Source organism: Canis lupus, chromosome 4 (assembly GCF_003254725.2).
Source record: "Canis lupus dingo isolate Sandy chromosome 4, ASM325472v2, whole genome shotgun sequence".
Lineage (NCBI taxonomy): Eukaryota > Metazoa > Chordata > Mammalia > Carnivora > Canidae > Canis > Canis lupus.
Genome location: NC_064246.1, coordinates 158,230 through 180,424, shown reverse-complemented (window position 1 = coordinate 180,424; position 22,195 = coordinate 158,230). Strand labels below are relative to the sequence as shown.

Below are 22,195 nucleotides of genomic sequence, written 5' to 3'. Positions count from 1 at the left end.
TCACAATGCAAACCACACAATTGCTTTCTATCCTGAGTCAAGATTTTAAAATTTATTGTAGCATCACTGTCAAGAATACATATTTATCAGAGTATCACAATCAATTTATATAAACACAAGGCTGGAGCCAAGAGTAAGAGATAAAGTATATTCTAGGGTTAGTCAAAAGGTGGTCTTTCAGGGGTCCCACCCTGAAAGGCTAGATAGCAATGGGACAGGAGAGCTGTTGGCAGGCGGCAGCCAGCTGTTTGCCTTGGTAAACAGGGCAGAGATGGGGGATATCTGATGACCTGAGTGCAAACTAAGACTTAATCAGCATCACACAGCCCTGAAGCCGTTTCCACTGGTAATTGTGTATGTAGTAAGGCCTGCAGACTAGAAGGGTGTGCATGGCTGAGACTGACAGGGGAGACAGATATGAGGAAGCAACTCTACAAATGTCCTCTAAAGCCATCTCGGAGTGTCCTGGGTCCCTGGACAGTGCTCCTGTCCCTCCTCTGCATTTCAGCTCAGGGCTCAGGAGCTCTGAGAATGGGATTGCACGGGCCCTCACCCACTGCCTCACCACCTTCTTCAAGCTCAGAAGACAGCAGGAAAAAGCTGCCTATGCCTGTGGGGCTGTTCCTTAAGAGATAGCCCAGCTCCTTCTCATAACACTCAGCTGCTTGCAGTAGCTCTCCATTCAGCTTGTGTTTTAATCCTTGGAGATACCAAGAATTCGGTGCATTTTGTGGAAGCTGATTTCCAGCCATGTTCTGTGGTGAGTATTTTGTCTTTCCTTCCTCTGTTGATTTTGCTCTTGTGGGGAAATCCTCCAAATCATGTTGGGTAGCGGTGTCTTCAGACTTCCCCTTCCCCTGATGCCCCTGAAAATTGGGATAGTGCTGGTGGGGTTGTTGCCTCTCAGTGCTGGGGAGCTCCTTACTGCAAGCTACCTGATAATATGGTTCTGTTTCCAGGAGATCAGTGATATCAGCATATGCATACAGAGGATCTACTCCCTTCTCAATAGCTTTAATCACAAAGTCAATAGCACACTTCTTTAGATCTTCAATCTTTTCTCTGTTCCTACTAGCTTCACATCTTCCTGTATTCTGAATTTGTTTGACTTTTGCCCTATAGCAGCATGCAATCTGGTGATAGAGGTAACCATTGTTTGGAAGGGATTCCGATGCCCTTAGAAACAATTCAATAGCTTTGTCTAGGTCACCTTTTTTTTGGTAAAATGTGGCTGCATTACGAAGGACATCTGTTTGGCAAGGAGCGTTCTTCAAGGCCTCCAGAACCAGCTGCTCCCCGTCAGCTTCTTCATTCATCCTCTGTAATTTCAGGGCCAAGAGAACTTTGATGTACTGATTGTCATGATTCAGCTCAAGGGCCTGCTTCAGAATGTTGATGGAGACTGGCTTCTGTGGTTTATTATCCAGACAGTACATTGCTATGGCCAGTCCGGAAGCGAATTCTGGGTTGTTGGGCTTCTCTTCCAGAGCCTTCTCAAAACACACTTTGGCCCTTTCATTGTGATTTGCTCCACACTTTAGCCGTGTCCACCCTTCTTCGCAGTAGAGCTCAGAACACTCAATACTATATGGATTTGAAAACTTCTCACATACTTGTCTCACTTTGTCCACATAAATCTGAGCATCTGCAAATCTGCCCAGGTGATAGTAGACCCAGGCATAGTTACCCCAGGTGACCAGATTCCTAATTTCTGCTTGATCAGAGTGCTTCTGCTGGATCAGCTCCTCAGCCTGCCTTAGGCACTGCAGGGCTGCCTCGTTGTGACCACTTAAGTGTTTTATGTAGGCCAAAAAGTTGTACATTGTAGCTTTGAACTCAGTGTTTAAGAATTCAATCTGGTGACACACTGCATCTTCTAGATCAGGTGAGACACCATCTTTTTTAAGTAGGTTCCATGTGAAATGGCACTTCAGCTGTGGAAGGATTTTCTCCAGAGAATTCTTGTTGACCTCACTGTGGAGAAAATAAACATGGTCACTGTGATGTGCTCCTGCCAGGCACCTCACCCCGGGATGCAATTACAGGTTGATTTTGTGGGTCAGCTTGCCCAGGCTGTGGGATGCCCAGATGTCTAGTTAAACATGAGTTCTGGGTGCCTGTGACCATGTCCCCAAGAGAGATTAGCAGCTGACTCAGGAGAATGAGTGGAAGCAGACTGCCCTCCAGGAGTGGATGGGCACCACCCAGTCTGCTGAGGGCCTGAGTAGAACACAAAGGGAGGAAGTGTGAATTCTGTCTATCTGGCTGTGTGAGCTGGACATTGGTCTTCTCTCCTTAGACTGGAGCTTTTACTGTTGGCATTGCTGGTTCGCAGGCCTTCAGACTTGGACTAGAGCTTACGGCATTATACCTCTAGTTCTACCTTTGGAGTCTGACTAGAATTACATTATGGGCTCTCCTGGGTCTAAAGCTTGTGGACAGTGGACCATGGTTATGATCCTCAGCCTCCATAATCATGTGAGTCAACTCCTGATAACAAATCTCTCTTTTTCATTTTTTTGTGTGTACACACACACACACACACACACACACACACATTTTAAACCAGCAGTAGGGAGAATCTTTAACCTTTATTTTACTGGAAAGTAGAGAAAAAAGTAGGCAAAATTAAGTATATGTAGAAATTGTTGTAGAAAGAATAAAAAGAGGGTTAAAATTCTCTGTGAGGAAAACCAAAAAATATGTCCAATTATATAAAGACTCTTGTATAAAGAAATGGGAATAAAGCTAAAGATCCAGCTCGGTTTTGCTATTGACAAATATACAAAGTCACAGAAAAAGCAGTTGGGGTAGAACATTGTAAGGCCACTATGTTTACCTGCCTACTTTTGATCTGAGCAAAGTTGATGGCTCTAGTGCAAGGCAGAACTGATGACAGGACAGCCAAGAGTTCTCCATCCCAGAGTCCATCCTGTCTTAACCTTCAGGTAGAATCTGAAGAAAAGGCCTTAGTGGAGGAGGAGGGGCAAGGTGGCGGAAGAGTAGGGTCCCCAAGTCACCCTGTTCCCACCAAATTACCTAGATAACCTTCAAATCATCCTGAAAATCTACGAATTTGGCCTGAGATTTAAAGAGAGACCACCTGGAACGCTACAGTGAGAAGAGTTCGCGCTTCTATCAAGGTAGGAAGACGGGGAAAAAGAAATTAAGAAACAAAGGCCTCCAAGGGGGAGGGGCCCCGCGAGGAGCCGGGCTGAGGCCGGGGCGAGTGTCCCCAGGACAGGAGAGCCCCGTCCCGGAGGAGCAGGAGCTGCACCAACCTCCCCGGGGGAAAGGGGCTCGCGGGGAGGTGGAGCAGGACCCAGGAGGGCGGGGATGCCCTCGGGCTCCGGGGACAGTAACAGCAACTGCGCCCCGGGAGAGTGCGCCGAGCTCCCTAAGGGCTGCAGCGCGCACGCGGGACCCGGAGCAGCTGGGGGGGCTCGGGGGCGGCTCCGCGGAGGGGGCTGCGGGGCGGGGCGCGAATCCAACAGCACAGGCCCGGGAGCCCAGGGCCCCGGGACACAGCCCAGGATCCGGCCTCCCCCGGGACAGGCAGAGGCCGGGAGGGCCCAGGACAGCAAGGACGCTCCTGCCCCGAGCTGAGCAGATCAGCGGCCCCGCCCCGGAGCCTCCAGGCCCTGCAGACAGAGAGCTCCGGAGCTACTGCGGGGGCTGAATCCAGGGCTGCAGAGCTGCCCCGCCACTGCGGTTGTTCCTTCTGGGGCCTCACGGGGTAAACAACCCCCACTGAGCCCTGCACCAGGCAGGGGCAGAGCAGCTCCCCCAAGTGCTAACACCTGAGAATCACCACAACAGGCCCCTCCCCCAGAAGACCAGCTGGACGGACAAGTTCCAGGGGAAGTCAAGGGACTTAAAGTATACAGAAGCAGAAGATACTCCCCCGTGTTTTTTTCTTCTTCTTTTTTTTCTTTTTGATTTCTGATTGCTTCCCCTACCCTTTTATTCACCTTTCTTTCTTTTTCTTTCTCTTTATCTTCTCTTTTTTCCTTTTTTTCTTCCTTTTTTCTTTTTTCTTTTTCTCTTTTCTTTCCTTCTCTCTCACTCTTTTTCTCCTTTTCCCAATAAAACTTGTTTTTGGCCACTCTGCACTGAGCAAAATGACTAGAAGGAAAACCTCACCTCAAAAGAAAGAATCAGAAACAGTCCTCTCTCCCACAGAGTTACAAAATCTGGATTACAATTCAATGTCAGAAAGCCAATTCAGAAGCACTATTATACAGCTACTGGTGGCTCTAGAAAAAAGCATAAAGGACTCAAGAGACTTCATGACTGCAGAATTTAGATCCAATCAGGCAGAAATTAAAAATCAATTGAATGAGATGCAAACCAAACTAGAAGTCCTAATGACGAGGGTTAACGAGGTGCAAGAATGAGTGAGTGACATAGAAGACAAGTTGATGGCAAAGAGGGAAACTGAGGAAAAAAGAGACAATTAAAAGACCATGAAGATAGATTAAGGGAAATAAACAACGGCCTGAGGAAGAAAAGCCTACGTTTAATTGGGGTTCCAGAGGGCGCCGAAAGAGACAGAGGGCCAGAATATGTATTTGAACAAATCCTAGCTGAAAACTTTCCTAATATGGGAAGGGAAACAGGCATTCAGATCCAAGGAAATAGAGAGATCCCCCCCTAAAATCAATAAAAACCGTTCAACACCTCGACATTTAATAGTGAAGCTTGCAAATTCCAAAGATAAAGAGAAGATCCTTAAAGCAGCAAGAGACAAGAAAGCCCTGACTTTTATGGGGAGGAATATTAGGGTAACAGCAGACCTCTCCACAGAGACCTGGCAGGCCAGAAAGGGCTGGCAGGATATATTCAGGGTCCTAAATGAGAAGAACATGCAACCAAGAATACTTTATCCAGCAAGGCTCTCATTCAAAATGGAAGGAGAGATAAAGAGCTTCCAAGACAGGCAGTAACTCAAAGAATATGTGACCTCCAAACCAGCTCTGCAAGAAATTTTAAGGGGGACTCTTAAAATTCCCCTTTAAGAAGAAGTTCAGTACAACAATCCACAAAAACAAGGACTGAATAGATATCATGGTGACACTAAACTCATATCTCTCAATAGTAACTCTGAACGTGAACGGGCTTAATGACCCCATCAAAAGGCGCAGGGTTTCAGACTGGATAAAAAAGCAGGACCCACCTATTTCTTGTCTACAAGAGACTCATTTTAGACAGAAGGACACCTAAAACCTGAAAATAAAAGGTTGGAGAACCATTTACCATTCGAATGGTCCTCAAAAGAAAGCAGGGGTAGCCATCCTTATATCAGATAAACTAAAATTTACCCCAAAGACTGTAGTGAGAGATGAAGAGGGACACTATATTATACTTAAAGGATCTATTCAACAAGAGGACTTAACAATCCTCAATATATATGCTCCGAATGTGGGAGCTGCCAAATATATACATCAATTATTAACCAAAGTGAAGAAATACTTAGATAATAATACACTTATACTTGGTGACTTCAATCTAGCTCTTTCTATACTCGATAGGTCTTCTAAGCAAAACATCTCCAAAGAAACGAGAGCTTTAAATGATACACTGGACCAGATGGATTTCACAGATATCTACAGAACGTTACATCCAAACTCAACTGAATACACATTCTTCTCAAGCGCACATGGAACTTTCTCCAGAATAGACCACATATTGGGTCACAAATCGGGTCTGAAACGATACCAAAAGATTGGGATTGTCCCCTGCATATTCTCGGACCATAATGCCTTGAAATTAGAACTAAATCACAACAAGAAGTTTGGAAGGACCTCAAACACATGCGCCTTTTGATGGGGTCATTAAGCCCGTTCACATTCAGAGTTACTATTGAGAGATATGAGTTTAGTGTCATCATGTTATCTATTCAGTCCTTGTTTTTGTGGACTGTTCCACTGAACTTCTTCTTAAAGGGGAATTTTAATTTTAAGAGTCCCCCTTAAAATTAAAATTTCTTGCAGAGCTGGTTTGGAGGTCACATATTCTTTGAGTTGCTGCCTGTCTTGGAAGCTCTTTATCTCTCCTTCCATTTTGAATGAGAGCCTTGCTGGATAAAGTATTCTTGGTTGCATGTTCTTCTCATTGAGGACCCTGAATATATCCTGCCAGCCCTTTCTGGCCTGCCAGGTCTCTGTGGAGAGGTCTGCTGTTACCCTAATACTCCTCCCCAAAGAAGTCAGGGATTTCTTGTCTCTTGCTGCTTTAAGGATCATCTCTTTATCTTTGGAATTTGCAAGCTTCACTATTAAATGTCGAGGTGTTGAACGGTTTTTATTGATTTTAGGGGGGGATCTCTCTATTTCCTGGATCTGAATGCCTGTTTCCCTTCCCAGATTAGGAAAGTTTTCAGCTAGAATTTGTTCAAATACATATTCTGGCCCTCTGTCCCTTTCGGCGCCCTCGGGAACCCCAATTAAACGTAGGTTTTTCTTTCTCAGGCTGTCGTTTATTTCCCTTAATCTATCCTCATGGTCTTTTAATTGTTTGTCTCTTTTTTCCTCAGTTTCCCTCTTTGCTATCAACTTGTCTTCTATGTCACTCACTCGTTCTTCCACCTCGTTAACCCTCGTCGTTAGGACTTCTAGTTTGGATTGCATCTCATTCAATTGATTTTTAATTTCTGCCTGATTAGCTCTAAATTCTGCAGTCATGATGTCTCTTGAGTCCTTTATACTTTTTTCTAGAGCCACCAGTAGCTGTATAATAGTGCTTCTGAATTGGCTTTCTGACATTGAATTGTAATCCAGATTTTGTAACTCTGTGGGAGAGAGGACTGTTTCTGATTCTTTCTTTTGAGGTGAGGTTTTCCTTCTAGTCATTTTGCTCAGTGCAGAGTGGCCAAAAGCAAGTTGTATTGGGAAAAAGAGAAAAAGAGAGGAGAGAAAGAAGGAAAGAAAAGAGAAAGAGGAAAAAAAAGGGAAGAAAAAAAAACGAAAAGAAAAAAAGAGAGAAGAAAAAGAGAAAGAAAAAGAAAGGAGAAAAAAAGGGGGTGGGGGAAGGAAACAAATCAAAAAGCAAAACAAAACAAAACAAAACAAAACAAAAAAAAAAAAAAAGAAGAACCACCGGGGAGTATCTTCTGATTCTGTGTACTTTAAGTCCCTTGGCTTGTCCTGGATTTGTCAGTCTAGCTGGTGTTCTGGGGGAGGGGCCTGTTGTGCTGATTTTCAGGTGTTAGCAGTTGGGGGGGCTGCTGTGCCCCTGCCTGGTGCAGGGCTCGGTGGGGGTTGTTTACCCCGTGAGGCCGCAGGAGGAACAGCCCCAGTGGCGGGCCAGCTCTGGAAACCTGGATTCAGCTCCGGCAGGAACTCCGTCTGCAGGGCCTGGAGGCTCCGGGGCGGGGCCGCTGATCTGCTCAGCTGGGGCAGGAGCGTCCTCGCTGTCCTGGGCCCTCCCGGCCTCTGCCTGTCCCGGGGGAGGCCGGATCCTGGGCTGTGTCCCGGCGCCCTGTGCTCCGGAGCCTGCGCTGTTGGATTCGCGCTCCCGGGCCGCGCAGCCCCCTCCGCGGAGCCTCCGCCCGAGCACTCCGAGCTGCTCCTGAAACCGCGCAGCCCCCTCCGCACGGAGCCTCTTCCTCTGCCCGAGCCCCTCCGAGCTGCTCCCGGGGCCGTCCAGCCCCCTCCGCGGAGCCGCCGCCCGAGCCCCTGCGAGCTGCTCCAGGTCCCGCCGGGTCCCGCCGTGCTCGCTGCAGCCCTTAGGGAGCTCGGCGCACTCTCCTGGGCGCGCAGTTGCTCTGTTAGTGTCCTGGGGAGCCCGAGGGCATCCCCGCCCTCCTGGGTCCTGCTCCACCTCCCCACGAGCCCCTTTCCGCCCGGGAAGGTCGGTGCAGCTCCTGCGTCTCCGGGACGGGGCTCTCCTGTCCTGGGGACACTCGCTCCGGCCTCAGCCCGGCTCCTCGCGGGGCCCCTCCCCCTTGGAGGCCTTTGTTTCTTTACTTCTTTTTCCCCCGTCTTCCTACCTTGATAGAAGCGCGAACTCTTCTCACTGTTGCATTCCAGCTGGTCTCTCTTTAATTCTCAGGCTGAATTCATAGATTTTCAGGATGATTGGAAGGTTTTCTAGGTAATTTGATGGAGACAGGTGATTTGGGGACCCTACTCTTCCGCCATCTTGCCTGAGAACCCACAGCATCCATTCCTGATCAAAACTCTTCAGAGTGTAGGGATAGAGGGAACATTCCTCAACATCTTAAAAGCCATCTAAGAAAAGCCCACAACAAATATCATTCTCAATGGGGAAGCACTGGGAGCCTTTCCCCTAAGATCAGGAACAAGACAGGGATGTCTACTCTCACCACTGCTATTCAACATAGTACTGGAAGTCCTAGCCTCAGCAATCAGGCAACAAAAAGACATTAAAGGCATTCAAATTGGCAAAGAAGAAATCAAACTCTCCCTCTTTGCCGATGACATGATACTCTACATAGAAAACCCAAAAGTCTCCACCCCAAGATTGCTAGAACTCATACAGCAATTCGGTAGCGTGGCAGGATACAAAATCAATGCCCAGAAGTCAGTGGCATTTCTATACACTAACAATGAGACTGAAGAAAGAGAAATTAAGGAGTCAATCCCATTTATAATTGCACCCAAAAGCATAAGATACCTAGGAATAAACCTCACCAAAGAGGTAAAGGATCTATACCCTCAAAACTATAGAACACTTCTGAAAGAAATTGAGGAAGACACAAAGAGATGGAAAAATATTCTATGCTCATGGATTGGCAGAATTAATATTGTGAAAATGTCAATGTTACCCAGGGCAATTTACACGTTAATGCAATCCCTATCAAAATACCATGGACTTTCTTCAGAGAGTTAGAACAAATTATTTTAAGATTTGTGTGGCATCTGAAAAGACCCTGAATAGCCAGGGGAATTTTAAAAAGGAAAACCATAGCTGGGGGCATCAGAATGCCAGATTTCAAGTTGTACTACAAAGCTGTGGTCATCAAGACAGTGTGGTACTGGCACAAAAACAGACACAGAGATCAATGGAACAGAATAGAGAACCCAGAAGTGGACCCTGAACTTTATGGCCAACTAATTAGATAAAGGAGGAACGACTATCCATTGGAAGAAAGACAGTCTCTTCAATAAATGGTGCTGGGAAAATTGGACATCCACATGCAGAAGAATGAAACTAGACCACTCTCTTGCACCAGACACAAAGATAAACTCAAAATGGATGAAAGATCTAAATGTGAGACAATATTCCTTTAAAATCCTAGAGGAGAACACAGGCAACACCCTTTTTGAACTTGGCCACAGTAACTTCTTGCAAGATACATCCCTGAAGGCAAAAGAAAAAAAAGCAATAATGAACTATTGGGACTTCATCAAGATACGAAGCTTTTGCACAGCAAAGGATACAGTCAACAAAACTACAAGACAACGTACAGAATGGGAGAAGATATATGCAAAAGATGTATCAGATAAAGGGCTAGTTTCCAAGATCTATAAAGAACATTTTAAACTCAAACCCAAGGAAACAAACAATCCAATCATGAAATGGGCAAAAGACATGAAGAGAAATCTCACAGAGGAAGACATAGACATATCCAACAGGCACATGATAAAATGCTCCGCATCACTTGCCATCAGGGAAATACAAATCAAAACCACAATGAGATACCACCTCACACCAGTGAGAATGGGGAACATTAACAAGGCAGGAAACCACAAATGTTGGAGAGGATGCGGAGAAAAGGGAACCCTCTTGCACTGTTGGTGGGAATGTGAACTGGTGCAGCCACTCTGGAAAACCGTGTGGAGGTTCCTCAAACAGTTAAAAATATACCTGCCCTACGACCCAGCAATTGCACTGTTGGGGATTTACCCCGAAGATTCAGATGCAATGAAATGCTGGGACACCTGCACCCCAATGTTTCTAGCAGCAATGTCCATAATAGCCAAACTGTGGAAGGAGCCTCGGTGTCCATCGAAAGGTGAATGGATAAAGAAGATGTGGTTTATGTATACAATGGAATATTCCTCAGCCATTAGAAATGACAAATACCCACCATTTGCTTCAAAGTGGATGGAACTGGAGGGTATTATGCTGAGTGAAGTAAGTCAATCGGAGAAGGACAAACAGTGTATGTTCTCATTCCTTTGGGGAATATAAATAATAGTGAAAGGGAATATGAGGGAAGGGAGAAGAAATGTGTGGGAAATATCAGAAAGGGAGACAGAACATAAAGACTCCTAACTCTGGGAAACGAACTAGGGGTGGTGGAAGGGGAGGAGGGCGGGGGGTGGGGGTGAGTGGGTGACGGGCACTGAGGGGGATACTTGACGGGATAAGCACTGGGTGTTATTCTGTATGTTGGTAAATTGAACACCAATAAAAATTATTTTATTAAAAAAAAAAGAAAAGAAAAGGCCTTCGTGAAGCCTGAACTCTGGAGTAGGCTGACTGATTTCCTCTATTATGGTATCAGAAGAGTCTACTTCTTGGCCAGTAAACACATGGAAGAGTCTGGAACAACTGCCTTTAACAAATGCCTGTTCTGTCTCCCCAGTCTTGGTGGATGGGGCCTGCCATCACCTAGCAGTTTAAATGTACATATATGTATCTCCTACTAGTTCTGTTTTTCAGGAGAGTGCTGACTAATCCACCCCTAAAGTTTTTCTAGACAGTAGAGGAGGTACTCTTCCTCTTGCTTCCTGGCTTCACCTCCAATTGCTGTGGTCTGTACAAGAATCCGTGGAGCACGTCCCTTCCAGTGTGCGGGCAGACATGCAGGGCAATTGGGGTGGATGGGAGGAGAGCACAGCAGGGAGAGGTACTGGGATCTCTTGTCCCACTCCATTAGAAGTCACTGCTCAGCCTTCACATTCTGGGCTAGTTTGATGCAGCTATCCAGCGACCCTCTATAGGGCCACTCCTTTGTGTCACTTGGTTAGTTTTGAAGGATGCTAAGAAAAATAAAAGTTAGTTATCCTGGTCCTTTGGCCTAGGAGCTCCCAGACTGGTTAGAAGGAGCCATAGAGGGGCCCCTGGGTGGTTTACTTGGTTAAGCATCTGCCTTCAGATTAGGTCATAACCTTGGGGTCCTGGGATGCAACCCCATGTCAGGCTCCCTGCTCAGTGGGGAGTCTTCTTCTCCCTCTTCTGCTGCCTGCAGCTCCCCCTGCTTGTTCTCTCTCTGTCTCTCTCTCTCTCTCTCTCTCTCTCTCTCTGTCAAATAGATAAATAAATAACATCTTATTTTAGTTTTTATTTATTTTTATTTTTAATAAGAGCCATGTAGAGAAACAAAATGTCAGGGGTGTTTGCCACCATACTGTGAGACTGAGCCTTCCCCTTCAGCATCTCCACCATCTCCCTACAGTCACACACACAGACCCCTGGAGGTTCAGTTTCAGCCTGATTTATGCAGTCTCCTTGACACAGGCCAGATCCCCAGACAGAATGAATTTGTTTTGAGAAACAAACAAAATTGACAAATTTGAGCTTTGTAGTTGGAGGACACCAAGAGAGACCATTTGCTTTATTTAGTTAAATAAGTTATGGAGTTCTCAAAGTGTGTTCTCATGTCAATATTTGCCTGGGGCTTGGGAGGTGTTTTATTGAGTTGTGTTCCTTCTTTCTTACCAGTAGGTTCCATGAGATTGGAAAGAAGCTCCAAAAATCATGAAACTCAGTTACTGTTCCTAGTTTCAGATTTCACATACTAGCACAACTTCAGAAAAAAGGTTATGAGCCAAATAGATCTGCCAGCTTATTTGGCAAAACAATGACATTGGGAGAAAATGTATCCCAAAAGATACCAACCACCTATGCTCACCAACACTATTAAAAAGAAAGAGAGAGAGAGAGAGAGAGAGAGAGAGAAGGAAAGAATCATTTTTATCATCACTGAAGAAGTAAAAAATATAATCAGAATGAAGGGAAGTCCTTTAACTGGTCAAAATACATTTTGCTCACTGAGGAGCCAGTGAGTTTATTTGCAGTTTCCTATGGATCAGCACCAGCCCACACACCACTGATGCAAACGCTCTGCTCTAGCTTCTGTGTTTCTCTGGCAAAGCTCATGTAAGCCAAAGACACAGAGGCGAGAGAATTGACTCAAGGCAAAGGAAGAGGGGGATGTTGCTATCTATCTAGATATGTTTTTATGTGTGGGCCTCTAGTCTTGGTAGTCTTTTCCATTCTCTTGGTCCCTGGCTAGAGAACCACAATGCCATTGTCTTTTGTCTCCATTCTAGGGCTTTCCAATTTGGCTTCACCTGGTGATTCTAGCTGCCCTGTTTGAAGGACTAGAGATCATAACTCAGGGTAGCAATTATTAGAAAAGTTATATTAAGAGAAAATTACAAAGATGATTACTGAACAAATATGTTTATAACTGTTATGCAATTAAGGACTGATAAAGTCATTTCCATGTTTCAAGATTAGTTAACTTTGCTGATTGCCCAATTAGGGCATGTAGAGAGAAGAGGGAAGGCACGAGTTTCAGATCAGTAGAATGTATCTGTAGGGTTAGGTGCCTGGAAATGATAGGTGAACATTCTAAGGATTGGTAGAGAGTATTCATCTAGCTTCTCAGTAAGCCTACAGAAGGGCGGGTGACTTTGGATGTTTTTGCTGCAACAAAACCAGAAACCACCTTGCCAGTTTGATAACACTTTCTTATTTTTCCCCATGGTGGTGATGCAGGTTGACATATCAGTAAACCAGAGGGATCTTACCAGACTACATTTCTAAGCAGTTACTGATAAAGATTCTCTCTCCAAGATGAAACATATTCTAACCCTGTCATATATAAGCTCTAGGAGATTGCAGTGGCTCATGATGTGTAAGGCAAGCAGAAAAACTCACTCAATGTTACTGAACCCATAAGAGAGCCTTGTGGATTGAACTCTTACAGATATTCCATCCATACCACCACTTTATGAATGCTAGAGCTGGCCATGCTAAGAAATTTATGGTAACAAAGGGCAGTTTATTCAGGGAGATAGCCAACTATTTAAGTGGCTTCATAATTATAAAATCTATTGAAAACTGATATTAAATTGGTATCATAAGCCTTCCTCTGTAGGTTTTGAATTTGATTAGATATTCAATACCTGATACCCTCCCCACCACCCCGAAGTAAAATTTGGTGCAAAGTATATTGGACAGGGAGTCCTGATATCTTGATAAGAAGAAACATGAGGGCAGCCTGGGTGGCTCAGCGGTTTAGCGCCTGCCTTCAGCCCAGGGTGTGATCCTGGAGACCCGATCCCCCCGTCGGGCTCCCTGCATGGAGCCTGCTTCTCCCTCTGCCTGTGTCTGTGCCTCTCTCTCTCTGTATCTCTCATGAATAAATAAATAAAATCTGAAGAAGAAGAAGAAGAAGAAGAAGGAGAAACTTAGAGCTGGCATTCAGGAGATTTGCCCTAAAATGCCATTGCCTTGGTAGGTAAATTGCTTATAAATGCAATATGATTAAAAGATAAAGTTCTTAAAAAATAACTATAACTACCATAATTTGTTAATATATAGACAATGTAAAAAGATACAGATTGTGACATCAGAAACACAAATGTCAGGGCAGGAGGATTAAAAAGGTATGCATTCAAACTTTAGTTATAGCAGCGCCTGGGTGGCTCAGTGGTTGAGCATCTCCTTGGGCTCAGGTTGTGATCCTGGGGTCCTGCGATCAAATTCCACATTGGGCTCCCTGCAGGGAGCCTGCTTCTCCCTAAGTCATAGAGCCTATGTCTCTGCCTCTCTGTGTGTCTCATGAGTAAATAAATAAAATAAAAAACCCTAAGTTATATACTTAAAATAGTTTGTTATAAATATAAGATGCTTTATTTGAGTGTCACGGTAACCACAAAGGAAAAATATGTATTAAATACACAAGAAGGTAAAGAGAAAAGAATACAAGCATGCTACTAATACAGAAAAGCATTAAATCACAGAGGGAGTAAGGGAATTGGAAGGAAGCAAAGGGATTGTCAAGTGGGGAGAAAACAATGAACAAAAGGACAATAATAAGTCTATAAGTATCCAAAATTGCTTCACATATAAATGAGCTAAATTCTCCAATCAAAAAACATAGAATGGTTGAATGCATATAAAAGAACACATGCTGCCTTCTGCTTTTGGGACACACACACACACACACACACACGGAAAAGGAGGGGACGCAAAGGTATTTCATGCAAACCAAAGAAAGCAGCGGTAGCTACACTTATATTGGACAAAATGGACTTCAAGTCAAAGAGGGAAGGAAAGTCATTGTATAATGACAAAGCAGTCAGTCCCAGAATAGGATGTTTATGCACCTAAGTATATAAAGCAAATATTAATAGACCTGCAGGGGGATAGATAACAATACAGTAACAGCAGGGGACTGTCACATCCCTTTCCAACAGTGGATAGATTCTCCAGACAGAAAATGAATAAAGAAACATGGGACTTAAACAACACTATAGACCAAATGAACTTAGATATTCACAGAACACTCCATCCAACAGCAGCAAAATACACAGTCCTCTGAAGTGCACATGGAACATTATCTAGGACAGATCCTATGTTAGGCCACAAAGCAAATCTTAAAATTTAAGAAGCCTGAAGTCAAATCAGGCATCTTTTCTTTTCTTTGTTTTTTTAATATTTATTTATTTATTTATTTATTTATTTATTTTAGAGAAAGAGAGAGCGCGTGTGAGGAGGAGCAGAGGGAGAGGGAGAGAGAGAATCTCAAGCAGACTTCCTGCTGAGTGCAGAGCCTGACATGGGGCTCAGTCCCACCACCCTGAGATCATGACCTGAGCCAAAAACCAAGTCAGATACTCAACCCACTGAGCCACCTAGGTGCCCCCACTTGTCTTTTTTAAAACTAACACCCATTTGCCAAGGCTTCCTCACTTACTAATTTAGCTCATATGTGTTTTTCAAAGTTGCTCTAAACACTCTTTGTATGTATATGTATGAAATTTATGAAATTACTGAGCAATAATTAAATTCAGATATTTAAAGGGAAAAAAAGCAAGCAGGTAGGATGACTGTTGCAGAAACTTGATAAAGAGAATGTCTAAGTTCAGGTGAAACATGGAGAGTTGAATGCCCTTCCTATCTGGAGATTCTGTGTCTAGAAAAACCCTGGGAGGTGGGAGTCCCTCTGGCCCAGGAAGAGACTTCTCATGGCCTCCAGCTGCAGCCATGAGGTTTTTCTGGCCAAAGCAGATAAAACCAGCAGTACCAGTCCTTAGGAAATACCTGGATTTAACCCACGGATACTCTGTGCTTCTCCCACTCATCTCCCTGGGTGGTGACAGCCTGTTGGCATTACCCACAGACCCCAGCGTAGATGCTACTTCTTCCAGGGCCTAGTCAAAGCCGTTACTTGAGTAGAATCTTGAAATCTTTGGAAAGAGTTCTTACCTCATATGATAAGAATAGGAGTTTCCAGGGAATTACTGAGGCAGCTTATACCAAGGGATACTCTAGTTATGCTCCTGTTGACCTTGTGCAGGGACAGGCAGACCTCATGCCCAATGAGTTGGTCAGAACAGGCACAACCCAGGGAGCCCATCACTTCAGAAAGTGAGCCAAAGAACTCTCCAGAGCAGTGCTTTGACGTGCACAGGGGCCAAGTCACCCAAAGACCTTGTACAAATACAGACCTGGATCTGTAGGGGGTTGTTAAAAAGGCAGCATCCCACCCCTACTGGATCCAGGTCTGCATTTGTACCAGGTCTTCGGATGATTTGGCTCACACCACACTGTGAGTGAGCAGTAAGGCTCCAAGAAGACTTCCCTTTTTGGCAGAGATTGCCAGTGGCCAGTTTTTCATCTTAAAACAGCCCCTAAATGGGCAAGTCTTACTTTGTATCAAAGTTCTTCTGATATAGTTTCATAATGCAGATTCGATTCCTAGTCAGGGAACCAAATGATGTAGTTTTGGGATATAGGTGAAGTTTGATGGGGTGAGGTTCAGAGCCAAGGGCCAAGAAAGAATTCTTGAGTCTTCGGTGCAAAAAAAAAAAAAAAAAAAAGTCTTCGGTTTTATTCAAGCCCCGGGGGAGGAGGGGGTGCGGACAGGACCCATGGGCAGGAAAAGCTGCCCTGGGGTTGTGGGTGCCTGATTATAGACTTTGGGGTTGGGGGAAGGTAAAGATAAAGGAAGTTTCAAAAAGATTTTCATATCTTACAGGATATCAGAGCCTTGCCATAGTCAGTTAGGGTTGTTTTCCCTTCTAGCAAGTCATTAACATTAAGATAGTTGAGAGCTTCCTGGAGGAACAGGACACTCTAACAGCTTCAAGTATCCATCAATGGGCTGCAGGTTATAAGGACATTTAATTTTATCTACATTTCCTTTTGAAAGCTAGGTTATTGATAAAAATGCTTTGTTCTCATGAATTACTAAGACATTGGTAAACTGAGGGAGATTCATATCTTGTAGGATTGTGATCTCTATAGTCAACTATTTGTTTTTTCCTTTCCTTAGCTTTAGGGCAGCCAGGAGTGCCTGAGGAATGTCACCCAAATCCCACCTGGGGGGTGGGTGCTGGGTGTCTGCTCTGCTTTCTCCTCAGCTTGACTTCTGCTTCCTCATCATTTCCCATGCCACCCCATCTCCACTCACTTTGGATGTCCTTCACTCATATTTACATACAAACAATGGAGGGAACATTTAATGTGTAGGTAAGGTACCTGTGGTCCTCTTTAAATATGTTTTTTTTTTTTCTAGGCCTTGTTTCTGATCTGGATTTCAGAATGCAGGGCCTGCTAATTTGCATTCTATCAGAGGACTCAGATCTGTTGGGATACAGGCCATCTGCTACCATTTGGGATACCTGTGGATGATGTCAGATCAGTAAGAGGATGCCTAAGGTAGACACTACCAGTCCAGAAAAATTGTTTTCTACTGCTATAGGTTCTTTGGCTAGTCTTAATAGTTAAATTGACATGACAGATGAGCAGGAAAGAAAAAAATCCATTTCGTATGTGTAGGAGCCCCATTAAAGTATAAGACCCAGAGGCAGGCAGGTAGGTGAGGCTCAGGTTTCATCTTCAGCTGACTGAATGGGGGTCTGGAAATTCAAAGCAATGAGGAGGGATTCCCAGGAAAACCAGTGCAGATGGTTGATAATCTACCTTTGTCCTGCTGTGCAAGCAAGTCTCTCAGATAAAAAGTTATTTCTGATAACAGCAGCCTTTGCGGGGAGGCCCCACATCTAAATTCTTTCAGGCAGTTAAGGGAGTGGTAAAAGTTTTCCAGGAGTCTGCTGGGTCTCGATTGCCTTTGGCTCAAAATAACTGACAAGCCAAAGTGGCACATTTTTGGGTGGTATTTCTTCCTTCCCTTTAACATATTTCTCAGTTCTGAAAGAGCAAGTTCCTGGGCAAAAGCAACCTCATTATGAACTGGAGTTTTGCAGTGCTGACTTAGTGTTTAGCACATTTGCAGAGAACTAAGCATGCTTTTGAAAGAACCACAGCTACCACAAGAAAACCCACTGATTTAGCCTTTTCACAGGAGAAACAAAAGAGGGACCTGGACCTCCAGTAACTATTCTGGGGGGGCCCCAGCCCTTTTGATGGGATTGTGCCAAAGGGATCTGAGCATGCTTTCCCTTTGGGCTCTCTCAGCTCCTGTCCTTCCCATCTGCCAGTTCCAGCTCCCCTGGGAACACTTCCTTCAGTGTCTGTAAATCAGACATGGCCACAGAACTAAAAATGCATGCGCTGTTAAGATACCTTTACTATCAAATTAGATAAATATGTATTTAATCTATAAGCAAGCCCTGAATCAGCATAGTTCAGGAAGCTGCATGCAAGAACAAGATTTGTGAGAAATTCTCAACTTTCTATTAGAAAAGTAGGGCATATTTACCGCATGTTGGCTATTTCTCTCAATTCTGAAAAGCTGGGGTCCAGGCTGATTTTCTTTCTCCTTGTGGATGGGAAGCAAATGCCAAAAGGCTTTTACCCAGAAAGCTAGCCCTGAGGTCTGTGCTTTTATCAAACAGGAAATGACAACGAAACTGATGCCATGCTATCTAGATTCCCTTCGAGGAGAAACTGAAACTGAATGTGTCAGAGCTGAGGTCACCCTCCCCTGGGAACAGGGCTCCTCACAAACTGGAGGTTTGAGAAAAGGCATTATATATCCAGGCCCTATTCCCAGAGCTTCTGTTGAAGTCTGGGGGTGGGCTTGGGCTCAGGAATCTGCATTTGTACAAGCCCCTGGGAACTCTGTACCTGCAGAAGCCCTTGTACCACATTTTGAGAAGCATCCTTTCAAGAGGATTTTGAAAAGCGGTTTCCCATGTACCTGTCAGAGATAATGTAGTGTATTAACCGGTGAGTCAGGCAATCTAGAATAGAGAATGACCACAAGACATCTGGATTTCTATCTGTCACCAGCTCTGGAATATTTCTTACATGGTGTCCTAAGCCTCATTTACTTATATTCAAAATGGCCTTGAATGAATTTACTTTTTCCTTCTATCCAAATTATAGGAAACTATGCCCTGGGGAGATCCACTTTTTCGTTCATCTAGGGTATGGCACTGTGCACTTTACAGAGTGAGTCTCTGCCAAAGACAGTGGTCCTTGTTCTCCAAATTGGGATCCTGAGGGCCCAGACCTTTTAGTCCTTTCTAATCCTCTAAAGTGAGCATCATGGGGATCCCTGGGTGGCGCAGCGGTTTAGCGCCTGCCTTTGGCCCAGGGCGTGATCCTGGAGACCTGGGATCAAATCCCATGTCGGGCTCCCGGTGCATGGAGCCTGCTTCTCCCTCTGCCTGTGTCTCTGCCTCTCTCTCTCTCTCTCTCTGTGACTATCATAAATAAATAAAAAAAAAAATTAAAAAAAAAAATAAAGTGAGCATCATGAAAAGCATTAAGACAGTCCATCATTAAGACACTCCACCCTCTTGGGCTTTACACACAGAGCTATGAGATGCCTAGCACTAATGATCCTGCTCCTACATCTAATCTCCTGGGCAAGTAACTCGCCCTCTGGACCCCAGTTTGCTCATCTAGAAAATGAGACTAATAAAAAAAAAATCACAGTTCTTCCTTCCTAGGGCTACTGGGATGGCAATATGAACATGTAAAGGACTTAACAGAGTGGCACTACCAACTGCTGACCACGCAGACATTGTTACCACCACCACAATCACTGGCATATTCATGCTGTAGTTTTAAGTGAATTTTTTGTGGGGCAGAGGAGGGAACCCATCAGCCAGCCAGCAGGTGCTGGGGTCTCCTCAAGTGCTTTTCCACTTTGGCAATTTTCAGCCCAGCTGGGGAGAAGCAGCCCCACTTGCCCCTGTCCTTACAGTCTCTGCAAACAGGGCAGCTTGATGTGGACATCAGTTTACCAGGGTCCAAGAGCCCTCTGCACTCCCAGACTTCCTCAGGTCAGTGGCTCTGAACACACTCAAACACAGGTCACCATAAAGCTTCTTGGGCAAACTGGCTAACAAGGCGCTGGGCAGGGCCAAGGTTTCTGGTCAACTCTACTCATGGAGATAAATGTTTAGAAAAATGTAACCCGAGGCACTTGATAGTGACTTCCTCTTAGCCAGCACATCCCCAAATATAAGCCACAGAGCACTTGGGAGCCTGGGGTGGGGGGTGTGTGGGGGGTCTTTCTTAATCCTCACTCCCTGAGTGGTCACTGGGGTCCCCAAGGGTGTTTGATGGGACCAGCTTGTTCTTCTCTTAGCTCCATCTAATGGCAGGACTTAAGGATATCTACATGCATTTTAAAAAGCCAAATTTGTGAGGCACCTGGGTGGCTCAGTGGTTGAGTGTCTGCCTTTGGCTTAGGTCATGATCCCAGGTCGAGTCTCCCCTTTGCCTATGTCTCTGCCTTTCTCTCTGTGTCTCTCATGAATAAATAAATAAAATCTTAAAAAAAAAAAGAAATAAAAAACCAAGTTTGCTAAGATTATACTTTACATACAATAAAATGCACGCATTTTCAGTGTAGAGCTTGGTGAATTTTGACAGGTGTATATACCCAAGCAACCACCACCACTATCTCCTTATAGACTTTACATCATCCCCAAAGATTCCCCAGTGTACCTTCCTAGCCAGCCCCAACCCCCTCTCCCATCCAGGCAACCACTGACCTGCTTTCCATCACTAGAGATTACACCAGTATTTTTTTTTATTGGTGGTCAATTTGCCAACATATAGAATAACACCCAGTGCTCATCCCATCAAGTGCCCCCCTCAGTGCCCGTCACCCAGTTACCCCCACCCCCCGCCCACCTCCCCTTCCACCACCCCTAATTTGTTTCCCAGAGTTAGGAGTCTCTCAGAGATTACATCAGTATTAAAAAAGATTAGGTCACTATGTTTTGAAGAGAGATTGGTTACTGCTCCTCAGCTCTCAGCAGAGAAATAAAAACAAACCCTAAGCTTCTTGTTTTGTTTTCCTATAAGATTTCTGGGAAAATGCCCATCTGTAAGAATTGTTTCTTCTAGTTCCCACCTTGGACTGACCCAATGTTTCAGAGCAAAATTCCTCTCAGCAGAAGTTGAGTTTGCAGTACTAATTCCATCTTTAATAATATCTGCTGAAAAGAAATACTTTTTTTCAAAACAGCAAGAAGAAAGCCCCTTAGTCCTTTCAAAGGAAACAACCACCAAAAAGCCCATAAAGAGTAAATCCCCACAAGGTATAACTTTGAATCTGCAAACTGTGCTCCAGTGGGTCTGACATTCCTGCAAGCCTTTCTGTCATCCAGACTCCCAGCTAGAAGCTCCACAAGCCTGAGTGGAGTGTGTCCACCAGAAAAAAAAACAAACCCACAGACATAGGAAGTGCCCCCACTTAGAAAGGCAGGCTGCATCCAAGAGCAGCCACCTACACAGGACCCTGCCTGCACCCAGAGCTGCCTTTACAACCTGCATCCGAGATCAAGGGCGCTGACACATTCCTGTGTCACTGACCTCATGTCTGCAACTGCTCCTCTTCCAAACTGAAAACCGGGGTCCAAGCAGATTCCTTCTGAAATTTCCCGAGTCTGCCTCAAATCAGCGCTGGAGCAGCTATATAAGGGGCTTGCGGGAGGCCATCAGCTAATGTTTTCTCTCCCTTTCTGAGCCATTGCCTCAGTGAAAGGGAAGGGAAGTGGAAAGTGAAACTGATTCAGCCTGAGAGGAGGAAAAGAAGACTTATGGGGGCAATCTGTGATGACTCAGTCTGAGCAAGTCGAGCATGTCGTTTAAAAACGTGACCCTGAAACTTACAGTTGGAGAGAACGTGAAAGCACTCCCTGAATCTGACCATAAATCTAATCTAGGGCAAGTCCCAAGAAAGGGCTTTCTTTTCTTGCAAGTGAACATTTTGTTTATTCTTTTTGAAAACAGCAACAAAAAAACCTGTTAAAAATAATAAAATCATTATTATTAATTATTAATCACAGGTACAAGACACAGGAAAAATATTATTTAAATAAATTATTTTTCTATTGAAAATGAAAAGAATAATGAAAAACCTAGAATGAGAAAACACAAAATATAAATGTTCTGGTGTTTTGTGGGGTGTCATCTTGACTAAATATCCCTAGTATTGAATCAAATGTGAATCAAGGTGTTACTTTGAAGGCATTCTGTAAACATGACATATTCAATTGACTTTTTTTCTCAAAATTAAAAACCTTTTTTTTTTTTTCTTTTAGAGGGAGAGAGGGTGAGAGGGGCAGAGAGAGAGAGAGAGAGAGAGAGAGAAAATCTGATGTAGGTTCCACACCCAGTATGGATCTCATCACAGGGCTTGATCTCACAACCCTGAGATCACAGCTTGAGCCAAAGTCAAGAGTCAGCCACTCAGCTGACTGAGCCACCCAGCACCCCAAGAATTTTTTTTAAGTGTAGTTGATGCACAATATTACATTAGTTTCAGGTGTACAACTTGGTGATTCAAAAAAAAAAATGTATACATTAGGCTGCACTCAGAAGGAGTGTTGTGTCCTGTTGTGTCATTATTACAGTATCACTGACTGTTTTTCTTATACTCTGCTATTTATCCCTGTGACTTGCTCATTCCCTAACTGGAGGCTGTGTCTCCTTCTTCCCTTCACCGGTTTGGCCCAACTTCCCACGGCCTCCCGTCTGGCAACCATCAGTTCTCTGTATGTATAGTTCTGATTCTGCTTTTCATTTGTTGATTCATTTTTTAAAGTTTCCACTTATG

The 22,195-nt window shown here is 44.5% G+C and overlaps 1 protein-coding gene across 2 annotated transcripts; it reads right to left on the bottom strand.

Annotated features, from left to right (window-relative positions):
* Positions 1–24: 24 nt before the first annotated feature.
* On the bottom strand, positions 25–21,193 carry IFIT3 (interferon induced protein with tetratricopeptide repeats 3). Of its 2 annotated transcripts, none has more exons than XM_025448561.3 (2): positions 20,950–21,193; positions 25–1,974 (listed from the first exon to the last, which is right to left on the bottom strand). In XM_025448561.3, exons 1-2 carry the CDS (start codon positions 20,952–20,954, stop codon positions 510–512), a joined length of 1,470 nt encoding a protein of 489 aa, XP_025304346.3. In that variant the 5' UTR covers positions 20,955–21,193; the 3' UTR covers positions 25–509. The 2 variants fall into 2 exon arrangements, with proteins under 2 accessions (XP_025304346.3, XP_048964843.1); XM_049108886.1 differs by lacking the exon at positions 20,950–21,193 and adding an exon at positions 17,873–18,856.
* Positions 21,194–22,195: the final 1,002 nt, after the last annotated feature.